This window comes from Panthera tigris, chromosome X, assembly GCF_018350195.1.
Source record: "Panthera tigris isolate Pti1 chromosome X, P.tigris_Pti1_mat1.1, whole genome shotgun sequence".
Taxonomy (NCBI): Eukaryota; Metazoa; Chordata; class Mammalia; order Carnivora; family Felidae; genus Panthera; species Panthera tigris.
The window spans coordinates 7,983,287-8,008,015 of NC_056677.1; the positions used below are offsets into that span (position 1 = coordinate 7,983,287).

The 24,729-nt window shown below is 44.4% G+C and overlaps 1 protein-coding gene across 5 annotated transcripts in view; it reads right to left on the reverse strand.

Moving 5' to 3' along the window:
- ARHGAP6 (Rho GTPase activating protein 6) overlaps nt 1-24,729 on the reverse strand; it is a 449,413-nt gene that overhangs the window by 43,398 nt on the left and 381,286 nt on the right. For all 5 annotated transcript variants that reach the window (XM_015538744.2, XM_042973700.1, XM_042973702.1 and 2 more), the window contains 3 exons: nt 12,195-12,266; nt 5,067-5,323; nt 2,929-3,124 (listed from right to left, as the gene is read on the reverse strand). In XM_015538744.2, coding sequence (XP_015394230.2) covers nt 2,929-3,124; nt 5,067-5,323; nt 12,195-12,266 — 525 coding nt within the window. The remainder of the gene's footprint in view (nt 1-2,928; nt 3,125-5,066; nt 5,324-12,194; nt 12,267-24,729) is intronic.

The following is a 24,729-nucleotide window of genomic DNA, read 5'->3' on the forward strand; positions in this document are numbered from 1 at the left end:
CGGCAGAGCAAACGGCAGCTTGCAGGCAGTCAATGCCATTCTCTGACACAAGCTATGCCGTGACTCTCCTTCAAAGAAAACATACAGTCTAGGCATTTAGTAACCCCGACTTAAGGTAGTCACTGAAAAAACAGGGGTACATCAAAAAAGGCATAGATCTGGCAAAGGACCGTGACTTTGCTGGGGCCTGTCCCAGAAATCGACACGATCACCTTTCTCTCCTTTTCATCAGAAACTACAAGGGAAACTTGACCCAGAGCACCTGGACCTCAGGCTTAGGAAGTATCAAGTAAAGAGGGCAGGCATGATAAGCCTCAAAATCAGCCCAAATCCCAGAAAGGTAATAGCACTTGAGTCTCCATTACACTGTCTGTGTTTTTGTTGTTGTCATTGTTTTGAAAGCTGTGCTTCTGGGAAATTGAGGATGCTTAGGGAATTCTTTTTCTTTTTATATGAAATTTATTGTCAAATTGGTTTCCATACAGCCCCAACAGGTGCCCTCTCAATGCCCATCACCCACTTTCCCCTCCCCCCCAACCCCCATCAACCCTCAGTTTATTCTCAGTATTTAAGAGTCTCTCATGGTTTGCCTCCTTCCCTCTCTGTAACTTTTTTTTTCCCCCTTCTCCACCCCCCTGGTCTTCTGTTGGGTTTCTCAGGATCCACATATGAGTGAAAACATATGGCATCTGTCTTTCTCTGACTGACTTATTTCACTTAGCATAATACCTTCCAGTTCCATCCATGTTGTTGCAAATGGCCAGATTTCATTCTTTCTCATTGTCAAGTAGTATTCCATTGTGTATATAAACCACAATTTCTTGATCCATTCGTCAGTTGATGGACATTTAGGCTCTTTCCATAATTTGGCGATTGTTGAAAGCGCTGTTATAAACATTGGGGTACAAGTGCCCCTATGCATCAGCACTCCTGTATCCCCTGGGTAAATTCCTAGCAATGCTACTGCTGGGTCATAGGGTAGGTCTATTTTTAATTTTTTGAGGAACCTCCACACTGTTTTCCAGAGCGGCTGCACCAATTTGTGTTCCCACCAACAGTGCAAGAGGGTTCCCGTTTCTCCACATCCTCGCCAGCATCTATAGTCTCCTGATTTGTTCATTTTGGCCACTCTGACCGGCGTGAGGTGGTATCTTAGTGTGGTTTTGATTTGTATTTCCCTGATGAGGAGTGACGTCTGAGCATAGAGAAAGCATCTGGGCGCAAGGGAAAGGGTGGCGCACGCAGACACGGATGGAGTCAAGGTCATTGTCCAAGCCCAATTTCGGAGGGAATGAAAAGATCTTCGACAAAAGTTTATAAGGCTAAAGTGGATCATACTCTCTGCTACCCATTTCCCAAACTGGCAGATAGAGTCTTATGAAAGAATTGTTTTTATGGTTTGCTCTTTTTTTCATTGGTTTTAAGGGACCAAGATTAATATCCGTTTGCATCTGAACACGTCTCTTTTCTGGAGCTAAACACCATGGAAACCAGAAACGGAATCAGGGCCTTGAGAGATCACCCAGGATAATCTTGTCTCTTTTAGGCCCTACGCTGCATGTTAACTATTCCAAAAAAGGAAGCACTGTCCAGTTTTTTAGTAAGCTTAAAGGAAAGGCTATTTTTTCAAATTATAATTCATGACAATTTATTTTAAAAAACAAAATAGAAAAACAAAGCTTTCTTTCACATAAGCAGTTACTCAACCTGGCACTAGATTTTAAATGATTGGAGTACAATTCTCACTTAGGACTCTTTAAAATGCTTACAGTTCACTCTTGATGCTTTTTACAGGTGAAAACTATAATTATAAAAGTATGAGTCGCTTTTTCTACCTCCTAGTGAAATTTTGGCTGAATTTACATATTTGCTGTACTGAATTCTTTAGTTGCTAAGCTATTTTTAAAAATAATTCCATGCAAGTAATATTTATTGGACACCTACATTGTATTAACCGTGATAGTAAGTGCTGGGAATTCAAAATGACTAAGAAATTTTCCTTGACCTCCAGCTTACCTTCCCAGGAGAAGAGACATACGGACACACACACACACACACACACACACACACACACACATACACACACGTACATATAAAAATTCTGTATAGACAAAGAAAGCTTCAATATGTATCAGTTTTATTACGTCATCCATATGTTACCTAGTGATTAAGACATTTAGAAATCCCCTTAATAATTTTTTTATAAAGTCCCAGTTTTACTGGAAACAATTAACTTATCTCATGTCCACAAAACGCATGCGAACACTATAGGAAACACATTCAGGTTATGGAGATGGCAGTTCAATGGGCCAAAAGCCTACATCTCAGAAAAATGTTTGAAGAAGGCCATATTATTTTTAAGTCAACATATTACCTGGAGTTGAGTTGCCAAAAGGGTCATTGTGAAGGATCTGAAGTGGACATCTTCCCGCAAAAACACAAATAGCCATATAGAAAGCTGTTGCTAAAAACCACGTATTTTCTATTCATTTAAGGAATGGCTTGCAAATCTTTGTTTGTTTGTTTCTTTGTTTGCTTGTTTGAAGCTGGACTCTTATTTTTTTTAAGGAAGCCTTGTTAGTAACCTCGATGCATGAAAAAGATAAAAGTGGCTGTGTTCTGTTTGAAGGGAGGCTTGGGGACAGACCCAGCCCAACAGATCTTGGCCTCCCCTAAGATACTTGGCCTCCAGGTTCACTTCTGAGGACCACTGGGCGTTGGGCGGCCTCAACACTGTCAAGTTGATTTTTGTCCCCCACAACCTTGTTCAGCCCAGTACCCTTTTAGGCACACACTCAGATCTGTAAGGGAACATCAGCCCAGAGTCTGATCAGACGACTAAAGCACTGAACTTGGGCGCTTAAATCCATGATGCTTGAATACATGAAAGTCTCTCATACATGATCACTGACAGACAAGTCTGCTTACCGTGTTTTTCTAGATGCTGACAGCAGCTGTCCACCAGCCTGGGGACCTGTCTGTAAATGGGATTCAGACTCAGTTTCTTATCTCTGGCTTTCTCTTTTTTACTATGAGCCTCGGCAGGCAAGGAGAGTTGTAAAGCTTCTAGCAGTCGAGACTGACTGTCGTCAAGATCTGTGATAGAATCCACTGACATCGCACCCTGCAAATTATACACAGCCGTGAGCAAAGAGTGCAGACGGGGAAAATGAAAACAGCTTCCCTCAGAGGCTCTCCAATAACGCTTTTGCCCATGACTGCCTGTCACACTTACAAGAGCGCCGCTTGGTTGAATCATGCTGTTTGTACATTAGACGGAAAGCAGCAAACACCTTTCGAAAAAGTTAGGAAACTACCACAACATAGGGCCAGGTAATGGCAGTCACAATTTCGACACACAACATTTTCCAAATGGAAGACACTTCATGCCTTGGAACAAGAGAAGAATCACATACTCGATGAATGAGGTCAAGTGAGAGGAGCCTTGGGAGTAAAAAGAAGATCGCAACTATGACTCTAGGGGGTAGAGTTTTAAAACTGGATTCCGTGGGACGGTCTTAGTGTTGTGTCCCCCCAGAAATGGCATAAAGGGCTTTATCGGGGAAGTGGTTCCCGGAGACGGCTGCAGGGGTGAGGAAATGAGAGCGGGAAGAGAGGGCAGTGGATGAGAAGCGCCACTAAGCCTATGACGAGCCCGGGGGCAGCTCGTGGCCCAGGCCCTGGGGACGACTGGGAGACCATGGAGGTCAAGCATCTCAGAGGTAACCATGCCAGGGAGCCAGTGAGCTGGGCTATTTATACCACAAGCCTCAAGAGTCATTGATTAAGGGCAACTCCCGGTAGGGGCAGGGAGGCGACCTTAACGTCTCGGCACTTGCAGCCTGTCATCTGCATGGGTGGGTGCCTCTGGCTATCAGAGAGAGCCTTTGGCGGAGATGGGTTGCTGGCGGGTGGGAGGAGGGCCGCCATGTTGGGAAGGGTGAGGGCTGAGCATAGGGGAGTAGCACACCAGCCACGTCGGTACAGCCCCCGGCCTTCGATGAAGCACAGAGGAAGGAGTCCGCAGCCGGTGTCCCGGCAAGGCCTGCACAGAGGAGAGGGCATCGGGCAGGCCCATTGCCGGGGCCCCAGATTCCCCGAAAGTTCCAACGTGGAGCTCAGGTGTTACTGCCACCCAACATGCGATCCGAGAGACAGTGATAAAGCTGGAAGAACGACAATGGTGTCATTGCCTCATCTGTAAACATAGCTGGAGCCTTGAGCACAGCAGAGGCCCAGGCACCCCCTTGATCTTGGAGAGGTCTCGAACGTGGATTTTAAGTGGGGAGTGTTGGGGCTTTTACCGAGGGCAGCAGTGAGTGGCTGGGGGTGGCACACGTTTGGGGTCTCCAGGCAAGAGGAAAAGGGGAGACCTCCCGGTGACCGGTGACCGAGGGAATTCTAGAGACGCTTATCAACGGACCCAGCCAATCACCAACCGGTTGGCCTGGACACTCAGCTTCCCTGGATCGAAACATGAAGTTTGAAGCCCCAAACAACAGCACAGTGCCTAGAACACAGCCGCCAATTAATAAATGGCACCCTGTTGTTACAGTACTAATTTAAGAGGATATATGTTCTCTCTCTCTCTCTCTCTATATATATATATATATGTATAGTGAAAAAAGTTCCATTGATGAAACAAAATCTCATTGTTTCTGAAGACCGGTAGCCAAGCCACTGGGCCAAGTGGGTTCCTGGGCTAGAGACCAAGAGAGTAACCAGAACACCTGGCCCTGCCCCCAAGCCCCACAGTCTCAAGGGCAAGTCCGGTAGTACAGCAGCAGATCACACTAGAGCACGGTCAACAGTGACACTGTGGAATGTTCAGGATCTCATGGGGCACACGGGTAACCAAGGAGGGGCCCCCCACAGCTCTGAGAGGGGTCAGGAAAAGGCTCCGAGGGTGCGCCCGGTGCCCTACGGCCAGTGCAAATTGTCCCCGAGTGGGGCTGTTGACAGATACCTGGACTACATTTCCAGTTTTCACATGAGCAAAGACTCCACGAATAACGCTCTGGTTGTTTCAAGCAGCGGTGTCATAGAGAAAGCACCGGCCAACTCACCCTCCTCCTGGCCCGAGGAGCCGGTTCTGGGGTGTTCGGGGACGTTGACTCATTTGGTGTTTCCGAGGTGGAGCTGAGAGATGAGTTACTGCTTGAGAGTTCTTTGTTTTGTCTTTTATTTCCAAATGGGAGGAGGGAAGCCACGAAATCGGACGCGTCCTTTTGTTCGTCCCTCTGTGAGTCCTGCTTGAGTTTATAGGCCCGGTCATTTGCAATGACTTGGGATAAGGGCATTCCAAATGCCTGTGGGATGAATTCTGGAACCAAAAAACAAACATTCACTTTCAGCCATGACCAGGGAAGGCCCTCACTCGTGTTTTAGACCTAAGAGCCGACATATTCAAATGCCTGTTTCTCGAAGAACTGATTCATCAATCAAAATACAGAGGTGGCTTTTGTATTTATCAGAGTGGCCAACATTTCTATTTCTATCAAGCAGGCCAGTATGGTTTTAGAAATCTAGGCCTCTGGTCTCCCCACCCCCCGCCCTGCCCCACCGCCGACATATCTCAAGTATGTTTTAAAGGCAAAAACTTTGGGGCGCCTGGGTGGCTCAGTCGGTTAAGTGTCCGACTTCAGCTCAGGTCACGATCTCATGGTTTGTGGGTTCGAGCCTCCCGTCAGGCTCCGTGCTGACAGCTCGGAGCCTGGGGCCTGCTTCGGATTCTGTGTCTCCCTCTCTCCCTGCCCCTTCCCTGCTCGTGCCAAAAATGAATAAACATTAAAAAAAATTTAAAGGGCCAGACCTTTTGTTAGCCTTACACTCCCCATCTTCGATTTATGGGTCTCCAGAGCCCCCGGAACATACAAGGCATGAAAAGGCTGCATGTCTCCATTTATTCAGCAGGGAGTGTAAGGCTAACAAAAGGTCTGGTCCTTGCTCTTGAAGGATTCAGAGTCGGGGAGGGGGTCAGATATGTAAATAGCTACAGAGGTGTGTCTGCCACGTGCAGAGATGCACGGAAGCAAAGACTGAAGTTCAGTTAAGTGGATCCACTTTGAGGTTCCCCGTAAACGAGCCAATATGCGAAATGAGAACCCGAGAGGGGGCGGAACAGCTCGGGAGCAAGTCTTCTCTCTTCCCTTTGTGTTCCTTGTCCCCACATTCTGCCTCCAGTTGCTGGCTGGGGCTGTCACTCTTATGATCTATGCTCCAGCCATTCTGCTGGCCACACGCACAAGTGGGCTCTCATCGCTAACTGACCAGTGAAGGGCCCAGGATACAACGTGTTAAATCCTGTCGTAAGGACAATTTGGGGGGAAGGAGCATAATGCAGAGATCTACGGCTTTATTTGGAGATGTACACACGGTTGTTCTCTGGATCACGGTAGTAAATCCATATGTATACGTGTCTGTTGTAAGCACACTAATCCTTAGGGCCGGGCATTTTACTGGTAATATTTTAGATTTATGCTGAAAAGCATTAATAATTAAGTTAAATGCATTATTTCTTTTAGAGTCAAAATTACATCTCCTAGCAGCAGAATATTGGAGTCTAGGCTCTCCCTTGTTCTTATAACCCCTACAAATAAAACCAGAATGATCAAGAGAAAACAGTTGTAAGGCTTGTTTGTTCTTTGAAAGGAAAAGCTAACATTAAATCAGGTGGAAAGAGGCTTTGGAAGGTTTTCTTCCTTGATCTATGGCCAGTGATTTTTAACATCACTGGGCTAATGACCAACTCTACATCAAAAGCAGAAATGGGGGGTGCCTAGATGGCTCGGTGGGCTGAACATGGGACTCTTGACTTCGGCTCGGGTCATGATCTCACAGTTTGTGAGTTCAAGCCCCACATCGAGATCCACACTGAAAGCTCGGAGCCTGCTTGGGATTTTCTCTCTCCCTCTCTCTCTGCCTCTCCCTTGCTTGCTCTCTCTCTCTCCCTCCTTTTCGAAATAAATAAATAAACAAAAAAATTATCTAAAAAAAGCAGAAATGGTACTTGAGAAGCCTGCACCCTTGGTTCCATCAAAACATGAATCTGTTTTAAAGCGAAAAATCAAAACGTTACCATTTGGGGATTTTCAGAGGATGTTTACCATTCTCCATCATTCTCAACAAACTAGGTGGCATATGATAACACACAAAAAATTAGGCATGTTTTTGAGTGACTGATGTAGACAAGTGCAGCAAGACGCAATGCTCACTATTGATAAAAGGCCACCTCCACCACCTAGCAAAATTAGAAAGCAAAGGGGACAATACCAGACCACTGGCTGTGCACGCCAGGATTTATCGCGTAAATCAGCGCTGTCTTGTGTATGGGAATAATCAAATCGTCTTACTTCGAAAAAACCGGGGAGGGGCGCCCGGGTGTCTCAGTTGATTAAGTGGCCGACTTAGGCTCAGGTTAGGATCTCACAGCTTGTGAGTTCGAGCTCCGCATGGGGCTCTCTGCTGTCGGCACGGAGCCTGCTTCGGATCCTCTGTCTCCTCTCTCTGCCCCTCCCCAGGTTGTTCTATCTCAAAGATGAGGCTACGGACTCCTCTCTTAGCCAGTTTTTCCACATAAGGAAAACCAACCAGACTCGTTTAGAGTTGCTGATATCCCTAGAAAAATGGTTTCCTTTGGTATCCATCGTTTTTAATGTCCAAACCTCTGTCACCCTGCTTGCAAATTGGAATAATTGAATACCAATTAAATAGATGGAATACAAGCCTCTCCATTTTTATTTCTCTTTTATTCTTACTCAAGAGCTGATCCTCTAACAGAGTTTTATTTTTCCCTAACAGGCTTTCTTTCCTGGCTGAGTTTATTTATCCTCTCAGTGACAGGGTTTTAATGTAGTCTCTGGTTTCTTGTCGTTGTCTCTTGAGAACCCTTACAGGCTTCAGAAAGGAGGCCTCTCCATGCTCTAAACTTGTGTCACAGTGTCTACAGTCCCTGGAAAATTCTAAGCAGGATTTCTGAATATTTCTGCTTCTCCAAATGTGGCTATTGTCAAATTGAGGACTCATCTATTGAGCAAAACCTTCGTCGGGTGTAAATAAAATGTTGGGTGCACATGCTCGTCTGCGGATTCAAAATGCTTCTCTTAGGGGGGAAAACCCTAGAGACTCAGTGTTGATAGTGGCTAATACAGCTGATAATAGGTTTTTCAAACCAGATGGACATTTCCCAAGACTCACTGTTCTGGGGCCAGGGACAGTGTGTGTCATGTTCTAATCTACAGTATGTGTTTGCTAGGAACACTGCCTTCCCTGCTGGGTTCGTTAGTAGCAACTGTGAACTTTCCCGCCCGGTGAACCTTGGCTCCCTACTGCCACTTCCGTATCTGTGCCTTCCCGCCATGTGGCAGAAACCTGCCTGTGCGAGGTTCTGCTTGCCTCCCGCTCATGGCTCTCTTCTATTGTCACTGACTTTGACTCGTGGTCAGACCCCTGATCTACCCTCACTGTTGGTGGCTTGGATGTCTACCTAAAGGGCCCATCTAATTCCCCGTCCTCACATCTCCTGACCTTCTCCTCTCCTCTTCCTTTTTCCTTCCTGCCACCTTTTCCAACCACTCGCTCGGTCCCACCCTGGACCGTGTCCTCACCAGAAGTGATTCCGCCTCTAGATTCAGGCTTCCTCCCTCCATTCGTGTCCTACTCCCATCCCAAGTTCATGTGTTACACTGCAGTGTGGCAATCTGTTAAAGCACACCATTAAGATGTCCCTTCTCCTTCGTACGCTTTGATGGCGTCTCAATGTTCTCGGCATGCAGACCAAACATTGTGCTGGGGCCCACACGGTCCCGTGCAAGGTGGCCCCTTCTTACTCTGCCCTGCGACCACCACCACTGCCCTCGCCCCCACCTCTGGTTCTCTGAGTTCTGGCAACAGCACTCAAAGACAGCGTTTCGTGCGTTCTCTTCGCGAAGTTCCACATGGTGATAACTGATACTCGATTTTTCTACTTGGCGTGATACCAGTTCGGCACAAAGAAAGGTGCCACGCCTAAATTACCGCCAGATTTTATATCCATAAATATACGGCATAATCTGAAAATATCCTGTGGAGAGGGGACCTGCCTCGCAGACTTAGGCCACAAAAAAACCTACTCCCCCTGTGCTCTGATTAGGAACCACATTAACTGAAACAAAGTAGCTATTTTAAAATCCTTTTCCCCCAAATGATTTCTTTCTTGACACAAGAAAGAAACTTTCTGAAGTTCTGAAAGTTTAAAAAATGCTTTTGGGTTGCCAAGTAATTTAACTAAGAGAAATTAAGGACTGGGAAGCATTCTGTATGAAAATATGTTTTCCGACCCAGCATCAATCTTGAATTAGTTTCCATATGGAATTCAAAAGTCATATGGGCAGGAGGGACACAGCAGTGTCACACGATCTGCTGTGTTTCATGTCCAGGCAATTAAATAAAATGCAGGACGTAATTCATTCTGATTGAATCAATTAATCTAGCAGCATATCCAACACTTAATGAATCACTCTTTATTGGGAGAGCAATTCGATTCTAAAAAGCTGCCCCTATTTATTTTTAGATGACCTAACCCAAGAGGTCACTTAGAGTTTCCTGTTTTCCTTCTTTTACTCTTGGATTCAAATGATTATCATTTTCCACATGTGCAGCTGTTAGGAACCCCAGTGTTAATATTCAAGTGGAAGAAAATCATGTGAACCATTACAACCATGTAAGACCTACATGCTACCCCCTCACGCTCTGGTCCCCAGGTTGTTCAGAAAACATGCCATTTAATTAAGAGCTACTTTAAAAGAGAAAAAAAAAACCTCTTTTGCCATGAAGCCTAATATTTCTCCCTTTAGTTGGATGGGTGATGTGTCTTTTCTTTTTTTTTTTTAATATTTTTTTAAGTTTACTCATTTATTTTGAGAGAGACAGAGACAGCACAAGCGGGGGAAGGGCAGAGAGAGAGAGAGAGGGAGAGAGAGAATCCCAAGCAGGCTAGCTGCCAGCGCAGAGCCCGACGTGGGGCTCGAACCCACGAAACCGTGAGATCATGACCTGAGCTGAAACCAAGAGTCTGACGCTTCACCGACTGAGCCACCTAGGCGCCCTGATGTGTCTTTGGAGCACCAGGACTTGCCTTCCTTTTCCCAGCCAGCTCCCTGGGCAGCCTTCTAGAACTCCGCCAAATTTTCACCGGGCCTGTGTAATTCCTAAGTATGACTTGGTCTGCAAAATGTATAATGGCTCAGTACATATTGGTCAATTACTTCCCCTGGCCCTTCCTTTTCTGCTCATTCACATCCTTGCTTCCTGTTGTTCTGTAATATAAGGAAGCACACACACATCTCCCTCTGTTGAGGGAACTCAGTCGTCTCCCGCAGAAAATGCTCATTCTGCTCAGTCTAGCCTGAATGGGCACTTGTGAAGAATCACTTGAAAGTCTGCATTCTGAGTATTCAAATCCTAGTATTCATATCATCACCCTAGAATAAACCAACTTTAAAGATACACATTCCTAACGCAAGTCTGTGTGGTCCCATTAATTCACTTTATAAACACTGAGAATTACTCTAATCTAGTGAGGCAAAGATCGTCAGTGGCAGGAACAGAAGGAGCAAAACCTCTAGTTTAAAAAAGCTATCCTGGTTACTAATAGCCATCGAAAAATAAGGGTAAGAACATACGAACGGATTAAACAGAACACAACTTATCAGACTGCGATAGGTAGCTGGACAAGAATTAAGGCCCTTTGCCCTGATTATACCAGCAACACATTCTGCTGTGACACGATGTGCCCTGGTGAGTCGCTAGTCAATATGGACCGGAATTCGCATGTCAGAAGCCGCACATTCATAGTTTATAGAATCTCTCCTGTCCAGTGCCCTTACAGACCGGTGGAATTATACTTTCTGGGGTGGGGGTCTGCGCACTGGGAATTTTAAAGGCTGCACACAGTTTTATTCTCCTGTGCAGCCAGAGGTAGGGAATCACTCATATTTTCATCTCCTTTTCTCCAGCGTGAGGTAAACATTTGAAATGTCTGGAGACATCCTGGTGGGGGGCGGTGCTACTGGCATCTAGTGGTAGGGGCCAGAGATGCCACCGAGCGTCTCACGCAATGAACAGGACAGCCTCCATAACAAAGAATTATCCAGCCTAAAACGTCAGTAGACCCAGGTTGAGAAATCCCGCTCTGAGGGAAGTAAAACATCGATTCTCCATTCTTTAGGACTTTTCAGATCTCCTTTGAGTCCAAAGAACCAAATGTCGTGACACTTTAGGCACAGTTCAAGACGTGGGTGTAGAGTCTGGGATCGATGGCGTGGACTAGGTCTCGTCCCATGCCGACCGCAATGTGTTCATTTTTATACCTTCAGTTTTACTGCCTTCCATTTCTTTTCAAGCAGAAATTCAATCATTATAGAAAAGAACTCCGAGGTGAGACATACGGGTCTCCTCACTCAACACTCATTCATTGTGTCACGTAAAATGGAAATACATTCATACGACGGCGCTGTTCCGCGGTCATTTCATATGGGCCCATACAAACAAGCCACAGAAAGTTGTACTGTGCTAATGGGGCCCAGGTGCCCATTATGCAGGCTCAGCGAGTATTAGTTAAAAATGACCACAAATACCTCTCAAAGAGTGGCTAATGTGTCAGCTCCCTAAATAGACACAGAAGGGACACAGAACAGTATGAAGACAGTCGACAACCCCAAAACATATAGGGCAAAACATAAGCCTGCTGTGATCTAACACAGAAATGCGGAGAATGGCCCATCTCCAGTAGCTCATGAGGATGAGACTGTTTCTTTCCAGTAGTCATGGTAGGCAAATCCAAACTTTTTCTCATTCAACTAGCCCTGCCTAACTATCTGGCCTTGCCAGACAGCTGGTTAGCGTTAGAGATGCTGTCCATGGCTACTCAACCCAGGTTCTTCTTATGCGTTGCTGATTGGCCAGCATCATAATTGGAACCATAAACTTGGCCAAGGTCACACTTTGCTCAAACCAGTTGAATTCATCAGCTCAGTACAGGGCCACTCAAACACAAAAGAGTAGACCAAAACAGGCTTTAATGACATTCTGTTGTAGAAAGCCAGTTTACATAATAGAGTTGAACTGCATAAATCTATGCAATTCAAAAACCCCACCAAATTCAACCATTATGCTCCACGGAGGATGCATCCGCTGTGGTTCCTTCTGTCCTTTACCTCGGTCTTTGTTTTTCTCCTTTCCTAGTGAATCCAGTTTCTTTCTCAAAGATTTCTTTCTCTTCTGCCCATCTGCAAATATTAAAAGAATGACAAATTGTAAACACAAGCTATACGTGTGACATCTTACACTATCAGTGACTACATTTGAGCAAAAGCATGACTTCTTGCTCACTTCACTTATAATTTGGCATTTTAAACAGAGTAATGGCTCTGAAAATACATGAAAATCCCTGACGCGGGCAGTACGCACAGCCAGAATCTTGATGTACGCTCCTAAATTTTGTTTCAATCATGGAAAGTACAGGAAACTTACCTCCTTCAGAATTAACTTAGTGGTGACACTTAGATATGTTTGCTATTACTATTACAGGAGTCTCTTCCTATTTTCACGTTTACGCAAACCAATGTCATCTGGAATCAAATGTCCAGGAGAGGAAAGTCAACAGTACATATTATTCTGACATTTATAAGCTGGTAGAGTGTAACTGGATAAGGAAATGAATCTAGAGGTCCAGAGAACTCAGACAAGCTATTGCTGCACCATCTACTAACTGTGTGACTGTGGACAAGTCTCACTGTCCTCCTCTGTAAAATGGGCATTTCATGGGGTTGCCGTGTGAACTAAATGAAACGACGCATCTAAAGGGCTTCAGGGGGACCCCGACACATGTGCATAAATTCAGCTCTACTTTCTTTTTGGTGCTTGCATCGTATTCCATAGTGTAGATGTGCCACAATTTAATTAACCATTCCCCCACCCAGGGACATTTGGGTCATTTCTAATTTTTCACTATAATAAGTAAGGCATAATATCCTTTTAGCGTCTTGTCCTCACAACAAATGTACTTGCACATCTGGCTCGCTCACCAAATAATAAAGATACCACTCATATCAGTAGGCAGCTGCAGTCGGATTCCTGGGATGTCATGGCAAGAATGCATTTCGGGATTACACAACCATCAATTTAACACGCGGGAGGTGCAAATTGGAAATCCGCACTGCCATCAAATAAGGGAAGTGTAGCCCGTGCCGTGAAGAAACTTATGTTTAAAAGGGGGATTACGAATTGTTTTCTTACAGGACACGCTAAAAAGTGTAGTGCAGAGAGAGACTCAGACACTCTCCAATAAAATTTAAAAGCAAGACTCTGATATCAGGAAAAGACAGCATGCACATTCTTAAACAGAAATGAGCGTTCCTGGGATCCTCTCGGGGCTACAGACGTTCCCAACTCCTTCTCTCTGAATTTTTGAGGCAAAAGACATCACACAGTAGTCGACAGACACATCCGATCCGTCCTCTTTAAAAGCAAAGAAATATTTCAAAAATGAGTCTCCTCCCACAAGATAGAAATAGTTCCTAAGAGTCTTTACCTTTGTGGTCGTGAGATTTGTATAGAGGAAATTTAAGTAAGTCAGTTGTAATGTGGTAGAGAGCCATCAGTCTCTTTCATTACAGGTATGTTCTTATCTCCAGTGTCTAAAAGATGATTAACGATACGGCCTCCCATAACTTATTATACATGTACCACAATAAACATACTAACAACCCAAGATTCAAATCCATTCTCCAAACAGGCTTTTACTTTGTAACACTTTATTCACTAGTTCACATCACCACATGTATTTGACTGTAACAAGAGTATATGTCCTTAAAAAATTCTATCATTCCTTCATTTTTTATTAGTTGACCCAGAAGAATAACTAAACCAAACAGTAAAGCTTAAGAGACTTGGTTTTTATAACCAGCGGGCAGATGCCAAAATTCAAGCAAGTTGTCAAAGAACCACAATCCATATAGGATAGGGAACATTTTCTTTTAAGATAGAAGGAATGTCTTAAACTTCTTTTTAATTGGAAGATGTAAAATATGTAAATATGTGTATAAATATAAATACACAGTTTAAATAATATTGAGGAGGCCAACTCCCACACGACCAACAGTCAAGTTCAGAGGTAGACTATTCCCTGTACCCAAGTCTCCTGTGTGCCTACCTCCCCCTCACCCAGGGTAATCATTGCTCTGATCTTTGTAATAATCAATCATCTGCTTTTCTTTACAGTTTTACTATCTATGTATCCATTTATAAAGAATATAGTTCCTTTTTCCTGCTTTCGACTTCACACAGATGGAATCACGCTCTAAGTATTCTTTCTTGCCTCATTTATTTCATTCATCGACATTTCTGAAATTCATCCTGTTGAGGCAGGTGGCTGTAGGTCACTCATTTTGATTCCTGTACACTGTCTTCTGGTATGAATATACCATGGTTATTTCCCCCATTGAACTATTGATGGAGATTTGAGTTGTTTCTAGCTTGGGACTGTCGAGAACAGTGTTTTTGAAAAATTTTGTGCATGTCTTCCCATGTACACGTCCAAGAATCACTCTGTGGTCCTTTGAGTGTGGTTCTAGGACCACTGGCATCAATACCGCCCCGGGAAATTGGAACTTGTTAGAGCTGCAAAGTTTATGGTCCCATCCCCAAAACTAGTGACTCAGGAACTCTCGGGTGGGACCCAGCAGTGTGTGCTTTAACATACACTCCAGGGGGGTTATTCTGGTTCTCACTGAAATCTAAGCACCACTGTTCTAGGGTAGATATGTACAAGCTGCATTGCCGGGTCAGCACGTACGCAATCTTAGGCTTTACTCCCGAACATCGAACGCTTTCCGTGTCGTTCTGCTAATTGCTATTCGCACCAGCATGAGAGTTTACAGAGTCCCACAAGGATAACGTGTACTTCAAACTCCAAAATTCCAAACAATATCTTGAAGCCTCCTTATAGGAAAAAAAAAATATGTGATCTTTGTGAATAGTGACCTATGATTAAAAAAATGCTTAGCTAGGGGGTACCTGTGTAGCCTTGGCTCTAGTGACATTTGGGGCCAGAGAGCTCTTGGCTGTGAGGAACTGCCCTGTGCACAGTAGGATATCTAGCAGCATCCCTGGCCTCGGTTTACTAGATGCCAGAACACCCACCCATTCCCTGTTGTGACGACCAATAATGTCTCTGGACATCGCCAAATGTCCCACGGGGCAGAATCACTCTGGTTAAGAAGCACTGGTCTGTGTGTCACAGAAGAATATAAAAATGTTTATAAATCGTTGAGCTTTTACGTATCAGGCTGAATAACAATTTCTTTCAGTTTCTAAAGAATGTGAGTCTGCCTATAGCTATGTTTCTACCAGATTCCTGACTACATGTAGGGGAATAAAGCAGGTTCTGTGAATAAGCAGCCTTCTATGTCTTTGTACGAAGTGTCTTGTCCTCATTTAGATCAGATGTAGAAGGACGTTCGACGGTGAACAGCTGTATGAATAGATGGTGGATGGATGAGGAGACCTCCTGGCTAGTCCACCCCTGGCCAGAGCAAGGATTCAGAAAGAAACTGTACAAAGACAGGTTTCTCAGCAAATGGAGCTGTTCAGCAGTGGAATGAACTCCCTCAAAAAAAAAAAAAAAAAAAAAGGCACCTTTCACTGTGGCCCTCCATCCCGTTTGCTCCCTCCGTCTTGCATCCCTCACTCTGGGGGAAGCCACATGATGAGTAACCCTATGCAGAGGGCCATGTGGTAGGGAACTGGTGTCTCCAGCCAGCAGCCACGTGAGTGGGCCCAGACCCTGACCCTCCTGCCCCAGTCAAGCCTTCAGATGGTTGCACTCCCAGTGGAGCTTGGGGGCAAACCTCATGAACCAGAACCTGAACCAGAACAACCACACTGGGATATTTCCAGAAACCCTGTGAGATAGGAAATATTGGTTAGTTTTTAAAAAAAGGGAGAAAAGAAAAAAAAAAAAAAGATGCCCAGCTAAATGCACGCGGTATCCCAGATGGGATCTTGGGTCGGAAAAAGGATATTAGTGGGGAAACTGGTGAAATCTGAACAAAGTCTGTAGTTTGGCTGATAGCAATGGACCAATGTTGGTTTCTTCATTGTGATAAGCATGCCAAGGTTACATAAGATGTTATCATTAAGGGAGATTGGCTGAGGGGCATAAGGGAACTCTGTGTTATCTTTATAACTTTTCTATAAATCTAAAATTATTCTAAAACAAAGTTGTTGCTTTAAAAATTTTTTAATGTTCGTTTTTTAAAAAAATTAAAAAAATATTTACTTATTTTTGAGAGAGAGAGAAGAGAGAGGGACAGAGACAGAGATAGGGTATGCGCAGGGGAGGGGCAAAGAGAGAGAGAGAGAGAGAGAGGCACAGAATCCCAAGCAGGCTCCAGGCTCTGAGCTGTCGGCACAGAGCCCGACGCAGGGCTCGAACCCACGAACCGCGAGATCATGACCTGAGCCGAAGCCAGACACCTTGTCAAGCATGTTGTTTTTTAAAAAGCCCTTTCTCCCACGTCCTGGATGTATTCAGGCAAAAGTTTGAAACCTCATTTGTCAAGCATGTGAGAAGGTGGAGGCTTACACGGCTCACCGAAGCGCTTTGAAACATACAGACTTGGGAGCGCAACTCTATGGCAAGAGGTGACTCAAGAGCCAGAGTTTCTGACCTGGCTGAAACTACTGAGATAATCTTCCTATTCACACGTCCCTGATCTGAAGGAAAACATGTGTGTTAGGTCACTATAAAGCATCAGTTATATCTGCCTTTCTGGCGTACCATGTTTTCTGGAAAGGGAGTGGACAGATGAGAGACTTGACCAGATTTATTTTTATGGCCCCAGTGACGTTTTCATAGGTGGCTGATTAGATTGTCTTATGATACTGCCTATTTCTTAGGTTCCCTAAATCCCTCTTCGGCGTAAGTTATCCAGACTTGGTGCTTGACGTTTGCATCCAAGAACACTGATCAGTGTATCAATCTGTTTGCTTTTTAAGTTCCCATGCCTGTTCTGATAAACCAAAATACGGTTTTTAAATTATATGTATGAATGTGGAGAAGGCGAGCTATACAATCTGTGCATGTCTTATAAAAATGTTTGCTAAAACTATATCCTTCACTAAAACTCAAATTCATCCTTTGGTCTCATCCTTCCCCTTTTGAGGGCTCTCAAGCCACAGACCTCCCAACACTAAGGCAAGAGGAAGACTAAACCAGATGCTTTATTTCCAGTTTGGGACAGGAGGTCTGTCAAAGAAGTTGTAATATTATTAACAGCCCCAGGGGCGCCCGGGTGGTTCAGTTGGCTAAGCGTCCGACTTCAGCTCAGGTCACAATCTCGCAGTTCGTGGGTTTGAGCCCCGCATCGGGCTCTGGGCTGACAGCTCAGAGCCTGGAGCCTGCTTGGGATCCTGTGTCTCCCTCTCTCTCTGCCCCTCCCCCCGCTCATACTCTGTCTCTCTCTGCCTCAAAAATAAACATTAAACATTTTTTTAAAAAAATATTAACAGCCCCTGGCACTTGAGGGCCATTCATCGAGCCCACACTCTGTGTCTAGTGCTTTCCAATGGTTAATGTCAGCGGTGTAAGTTACTTTGGTAAGTGAACGCGGAAAACACAGTGGAACTGATGAGAGCTGGGCCACCAGAACCCCAAAATCACACCCCGGGAAAAGTCAGCTGGGCATTGGAGACAGTCCCTGCCATTGCTCAGTAACGATGCTCATTAGAATGGATTCAAAATAGCCCCTGCTACTTTGAGTTGCCATTCAAAGTCCATCCTGAGAAATGGAAGGGAGGGCAGCCCTGACAAAAGGGGGTGGGGGGAGTAGTTAGCAGGAAAGCGGCTACCTCTGCCTCTTGGCAGGAAACGTGGCAGCAAGTCCAGGATAGGGGACCCAATGGGACCAGTGCAATGCTCCATCCAGTCTGACAGCTGAACTAGGCTTAGCCCCAGAGGATTAGGAAAAGAGCCAAAGCAGCAATCTGGCCTCTGTTCGCAAACAAGTGCTCTCTGTCCAGGGATGTTGCACCACAGAACGTGACGAATCTCCTTGGCTTCAGACTTTATTTACACTCTAACGGTTATCTGTTTAAACGGCATCTTCCCCCCAGAAAGTGGTCTCATCCCCCATACTCTGACCCGTCCCTGCTCTGTCCACCCCTCCATCCAACGCTGACGAAGCACACGTTGTAGGCGAGACCGAGCTAGGCACTATGACCCCAGGTGAATGAACGCCATCTCTGCCTTTGAGAAACTCAGAGTTCAGTGCCAAAGACAGACACGTGGTAACTTCATGAAAGGAAAATGAAGAAAAGCCGCGGTGGGGGCATTTAGCAGGCGAGAGGTCCGAAGCGAGAAGGCAGTCTCCAGCGCTTCGGAAGGCTAACGTTTGCTTGCGTTCAGTCTTAAAGGACGAAGCGACGCTTCGCAGGGGCCTTTGAATTGTGGTGGGGGTTTCCTCCCAATAGATCACATGGTGACTGTTTAGTCTAGGAGATCCTTTCTCATCATACACCTGCCAATGTTTTATTCCTAGTAATCCAACCCTTTCTCAAGCAAAAATTCTGTTGGTGAGAAAAGATGAGAAAATTGCTAATTCAGGAGTGAAATGACAGTTTTTTAGGTGGGAACTAGGGCTTAAGAGAGTGACAAATAAGAATCTGGAAGAAAACAATCTACATAGAAAAAGTGGAAAACAACGCACTCAAGCCCAAACCGGTCCCACTGTTCAGTCAGCTTTGGATCTCACTACATATATATTTTTTCATGCTATTTTCAAGAAACCTTCCATTCTATAGCCTCTCAGTAATTTAATCAAACCTATAGGTTCTTCCATTGACCTTGATGGAAATAGGAGGCAGGCAGAAACAGGGTGATTGAGTCATCTTGCTTGGTATAAACCTCGATGAATTAAACATTGTTTCTTTATCCTTCAGGCACCTTGTGCATTAGATTTTCTTAAGATCTGTTTCCAAAGTGTCTATTTCTCAGGGAAGAAAATATTTATGGCATTCTTAAGCAATACAGATGCCTCTCCTTGGGGCCAAGGCTCCCCGAAGTACTTGTGAAATGTACCAGTCCTCACAGTTTACATGTGGAAGTGGTGGTGAAATGATCAAAGCTGCGGTCAGAAAATGAGAACATTCTGTGAATCTCTCGCTGTTGTAAAGGGAGGCAGCTCTTGGGGGTCACCATGCTTCCAGGTAAATGCTAAGAGACTTTTTCCATTTTATGTCAATTATTTTGGCAACGTAATAACTGGTCATGATCAAATGATGTCCCAGAAGGATCTTTTACTTGCTGTCATTTTTTCCATATTCAAATGTTACGAGTAAAGGAAAAAAAAAAAAAAGCTATAAGCTCATGTTCCAGAGGGGCAGCCTGGGCAGTGACTTTTCCTAAGCTAGGAGCTAGTCTGTCTCTCCTGGCATCTGAGCTTGCATTTCTTATCACACATTCCTTAAATCAAAAACAATGTTTTTAACTTAGCCTAGGTAGGCATTATATTCGCAGAGACAGAAGTTTCCAAATATCAGAGCAAGAAAAATGGCTTTTGGCAAGTCTTTTCCTTGAGCCATATTTCTTTCCTTGGAGCATAAGGGAAAGAAAGCAGGCAGGACAACAAAAAGACAGAAATCGCTTATCCCAAAGAAATACCCTGGATTGTTAAGGAAATTAAACTCCAAATTACAGAAGTTTCGTCATTAGTTGATTTAAAGCGAAAGCCTGTAGTTTGAGTTGAAAAGGTAGAGTCAGACAAGGGTATCGACGCACGGTATGATTTTTGACCTGTGTAAGGGTCCGTTATTATTTACTTTCTTTTCGCAGATATTGTTCCATAGTGAACAAGTAAGAAGGGAATCAAATGTCTTTACCTCTTTGGTTAGATTTATTCCTAGGTGTTTTATGGTTTTTGGTGGGAATCAAATATCTTTAAACCATAAACTTGAAGCCTTGGGAACTCTTCCAAATCTCTGCCAGTAGCTCTCTGAAAACAGCTCTTACAGGTTCAATAACTGGATAAATGATGGAATTAGATGAAAACTATTAGGCTCTTCATCCTTTCCTTTTCCATCCTTGCTTTTGATTATTCTTTGAGCCATACGAAACAATTCTTTACGATATGGAAACAGTATCTGAAACATGATGAGATACTATGATTGAATTTTAAATCCATTCCCTTCAATTTCTCAAATACTTCCTGAGCCACAGATCTATGCAAAGGCCCCGTGCTAGGTACTAAAGCAAATAAATGTGTCTAGGCTTCCTCCCTTGCAACCTGGGATGAGTACTCACCCCAGGGTCATGAAAGGAATCTGAGGTTAAGCCAATTCTGGTGATTTCTTTCTGCCTGCCAGTATGGACTGGGGCACTGGCAGATGCTGCAGTTCTGGGGATGAAGAACGGAGGAAAGTCCACTGGGAAGCAGCAGGGAAAATACTTCTCTATTATGGACAAGATACCTGATGAGGAGTCTCTGCTTCTTCACGCTGCCAGAGAGGAAGTGACGCTGGTGGCTGCTGTAGTCATTTTGTGACAAGGGAGGCCAGCCAAAGAAGAAAGTGACCCACTGCTTACGGTCGAGGAGAAATGCACGAGTACCGGGACTAGCCTACCTGTGGGCTCCTTATAAAGTCATACAATCAGTCTCTTTATTATTTAAGCCACTTGGGGTTTGGTGTCCATAATTTACTGCCAAAGCATCTTAGCGGTGGACAATCCAAAACTCTGCTGTGGGATGTGTTTTTCAACTTCTATTTGCACTATCCTCGTCCTGTAATGCCAGGTATCCCTAAGAAAGACATCCTTGAAAGGTTTGAATTTGTGTGTGTTGGGCGGGATCGAAGATAAAGAGGCTAAGAGGAGGGAGATCAGATTACAAGGATCCCTCAATCTGTAAATAAGTCTGGTCCTTAAAGAGAAATATTGCTAAGTTCTCGGTTAGCAAAGCAGAGCGCAGTAACAAAGCTAATAACCAACCCATACTGGAGATTGACTTATTATTGAAGTCGCCCATTTAATGTGTAACCTACATTCCTATAAACTGCATGATGGCATCAGTTATTTAAGCAACTCAGAAAAACACTAACTTTTCTTTCTTGTTCAGCGCCACCAAGAGAATCGGTTACCCACTTTGAAAAACTATCTGATCGATCTAATATAATGTAAACATTTAAATATAGTTATCTACATTTACATTTAAAATAACAATATAATATAAACACTTTAAATTAATATAAACACGTAAAACATCTGAGAGTTACAAAAAGCCACATTGTTAAAAAAAACACTCTTATTGCGAAATAAGGTTAAGATAGTGAAGAAATTGAAACGAACAGAATAGTATACTTGATCAGTGGCAAAGGTAATAACTATAAATTACTATATGCAATTAATATGACTGTCTTAAAACAGAGGTCAAGAAGCCTTTTCTGTAAAGGTCGAGATAGTGAATATCTTCAGCGTTGTGGGCCATATGGTCTCTGCTAAAAGCAACCTTGGACCATATGGCAACCAACCAGTGTGCTTGTGTTTTAATAAAACTTTATTCATAAAAATAGGCAGTGGGCTGGATTTGGCATTTGGGCTGCAGTTTGTCCACTCCTGTCTTAAGTGAAGACTGCTTAAGCTGCTTTTTCAGAGCTCTGCATTTGTAACAGTTTTATAAATGCCCGGTAATTCAATTGTTAAATCATCTTGAGGGCTCGATTTCAAATTATCTAGAAAGCCTGGTTGGTTTCAAAAACCCCTTGGTATTTAATTTCAATGAGTACTTATTTGCCTCTGTTTCACCCATGGGGAAATAAAGAAAAAAGCAAAAATGGGAGCTCCTATTCATATTTCCGGGATGAGACAGACATTCTTTGTAATTATCAAGTTTACTTTTGGGCCATGCTCCCAACAGAGAGAATAGCATAGTCTTGAACTCTTTGAAAGGTGCCAGAATATTCCAGAAACTGCAGTGACAAAAGTTTTGTGCAAAATGCCAACACCTTGTGCAATAATCGTTGCTGCTCCAAAAAAGATATATAAATATGTACAAATGTGACCAGCAGGGACAAGACGTTGGATAGAAAACTTTTGTCTGAGAACATAAAGGGAGCCATTTGTGAATACAAAGGCACATAGCATATGGCTTAAAGAAACACATACTATCCTACCGGGCTGCCCGCTCAGCACCAGAACAGAATGGAACAGCAGCATACATTTGAGAACTTGACATGGTAACAGCCCTGGGGTACAGAGGAGAGCATCCAAGAAGAAAATTACAGAAGAGCCTGCAGAGAAATCTCTCCGTCATTCCTGGCTTTTGCTGGAATGGGTAGACAAGGCAGCTTGTATCTGTAAGGGTCACCAGTGGTAACTTGGATAAATGCCATCCACTGTTCTATCTTTTAACAGAATTGATGTACTCGTGCATTCTCCATTGACCGACTAGGAAATCCTTGAGGATGGGGACTGTTTTTGACATGATATTATAGCCTCCATTAAAGGCTTCTACCTCTTAAGAACCTAAAGCCCCACATGTCTACTTCCTCCAGGTTGTACATCTAGCTTGGTATTGAGAGGGAGAGAGAAGGAGAGGGAGAGAGAGAAAGAGGGGCGGGGGAGAGAGCGAGAGCGCAGGGAAGCTGTACCAGAAGGCCTCCCAGATGGCACTCTACAGCCGGGCTCTAGACAGAGAAGGCACTAGATGCTTAGGCCAAGGGTCTAACCTAGGCTCATTTCTGTGGCCCTACGGAAATAATGCCCCATCTACCTTACCAAGGCCCTAAGAGCCCCAGCAAAGAACAACTCAGTTTTCCACATTGACCTTTTTGTTCTTTTCTTCCTGATTGCCTCTTTTCTATTCCATCTGCCTTCCGAGACTGTGTTATTCAAACTGCGGGTCATAAACTATTAACGAATCAGGAAAACGTAGTGGGTCATGACAAGTGCATTATAGAAAACGATACAGAATCAAATAGAAGAGGGCAGGAGAGAACATTATAGACGACATCGAAGTGTATGTCTGATGAAGATAAGCAGCATTTGGTTCACGTGTTTCCCGGACTGAGATGTAAAATGTATGTCTTGCTGTAGAATTGAAGTTTGAAATTCAGTGCTCTAAGACGGACAAACTTAAATCTGTGGTGCATTCTCGGAACAGGCTGCAAACAAAATGGATTTCTTCTTTTGTATGCAATAGTGTGATAAATGGCTTTGATAGTGACCGCAGTTGGCAACAGGGGCCTGGGGGGTTTTGTTAAAAGAGGAGATTCGGTGGTTGAAGATTACTCTAATGGATTTAGGTGTGGTGGGCAGAGTAGGAGAGAAGCCCTGGATTGAGGAAAGCAGGTGGGGGCCTCTGGCTACAGTTAAGGTGAGACAGACGTGAGACAAAGTGATATGGCGCCGATGGCAATGGTGACACGTAAGGTTTGTTGAGAGTATATACAACTTCAGGAGATGTTTTCAGCTCACGTTGCTTACTTCGCTTAAATCTCACATCAACCCTACGAGACCATCAGTCAGAGCTGGGGACTGGGCATGGGGTGACGCGGTAGGGAAACACTGACAGGTCAAAATCATTCCTGGGGATCCTGGGGGAAAGGAGAGAAAGGCGTGGATGATGCTCTTTAGAGAGACAGGGAAGAGGAAAGGAAGGAGTTTAATTTGAAAGGACATGTGCATGCGTGCGTGCATGCATTCATCGACTTCCAAGGATTTGCTGAAGGGCAGTGGAATGGGGCGGAGACCCGGGCAGTGTAGCCGGTGCTCCAGATTCAAAGAGAAGTGAGACTCGGCCTTGCCCTGGGGCAATCCCAGTCTCCTGGGAGGTCCCAGAAAAGGTGAGTGTGGGCACAGGAAAGATAGCACGGGCTCTGCTGCTCGTACCACAGAGATACGTGTGGAGGGCCTCTGAGCCCGGCGGTCCCACGTTATTCTTTGATCACCCTATTGGGTGACGTTTGCTTCCTCTCAGCACTTCTATCTACCTAAGGTGGGGTTTGCAGATTTTACCCCGGGCTTCAATTTCAATTTTACTTACACAGAAGGCTTTGACAAAGAGTTCTAGCACATCACCTCTTCACCTGGGCCACGCCAGCAAGAATAATACAGAAAGAGGATAGATAGATTTTCTGTCTAGGGCTGTTACATAAACACCCAAGCTCATGTTCCTGGCCCGTCAGGTCGCCCTCATTTGTTTGAATCACCACTTACATTACCAGTCGCATTTAAATCCCAAAGACAGCTTCAGGGTGACCCTACCCCAAAATATCACTTTCTCGATTTCACGGAGTTGTTTACTTGGGTTTTACACCGCCTGAGAGACCACGGTGAGGGACCACTTCATAAGGAAGCCATATAATTGAGCGATTTTGAGGCATACTCTTTTCCTAGACCATTGGGCACATTTTCTTAGACCGTCAACTATTCCTCAGTCCATGACACTGTTTTCAAAATACGTAAACGAAGCCTTTCTCAGCTGTGATATCAGAAATTAACTGAAGGGAGGGGGGGGGAAACAAGAGGACTAAAGAAAACAGGAATGTGCACTTCTGTCTCGTGGAACCATTCAGCTTTAGAAACTTGCCTTACAACATAATGAGGTTAAGCCATAGCGCCTACACTAACATGCTTTACTGATTGTGGCAGAAATCAGTCATTTCCTTTCGTGTTACCTTAGACAGCAAATTTTTCCT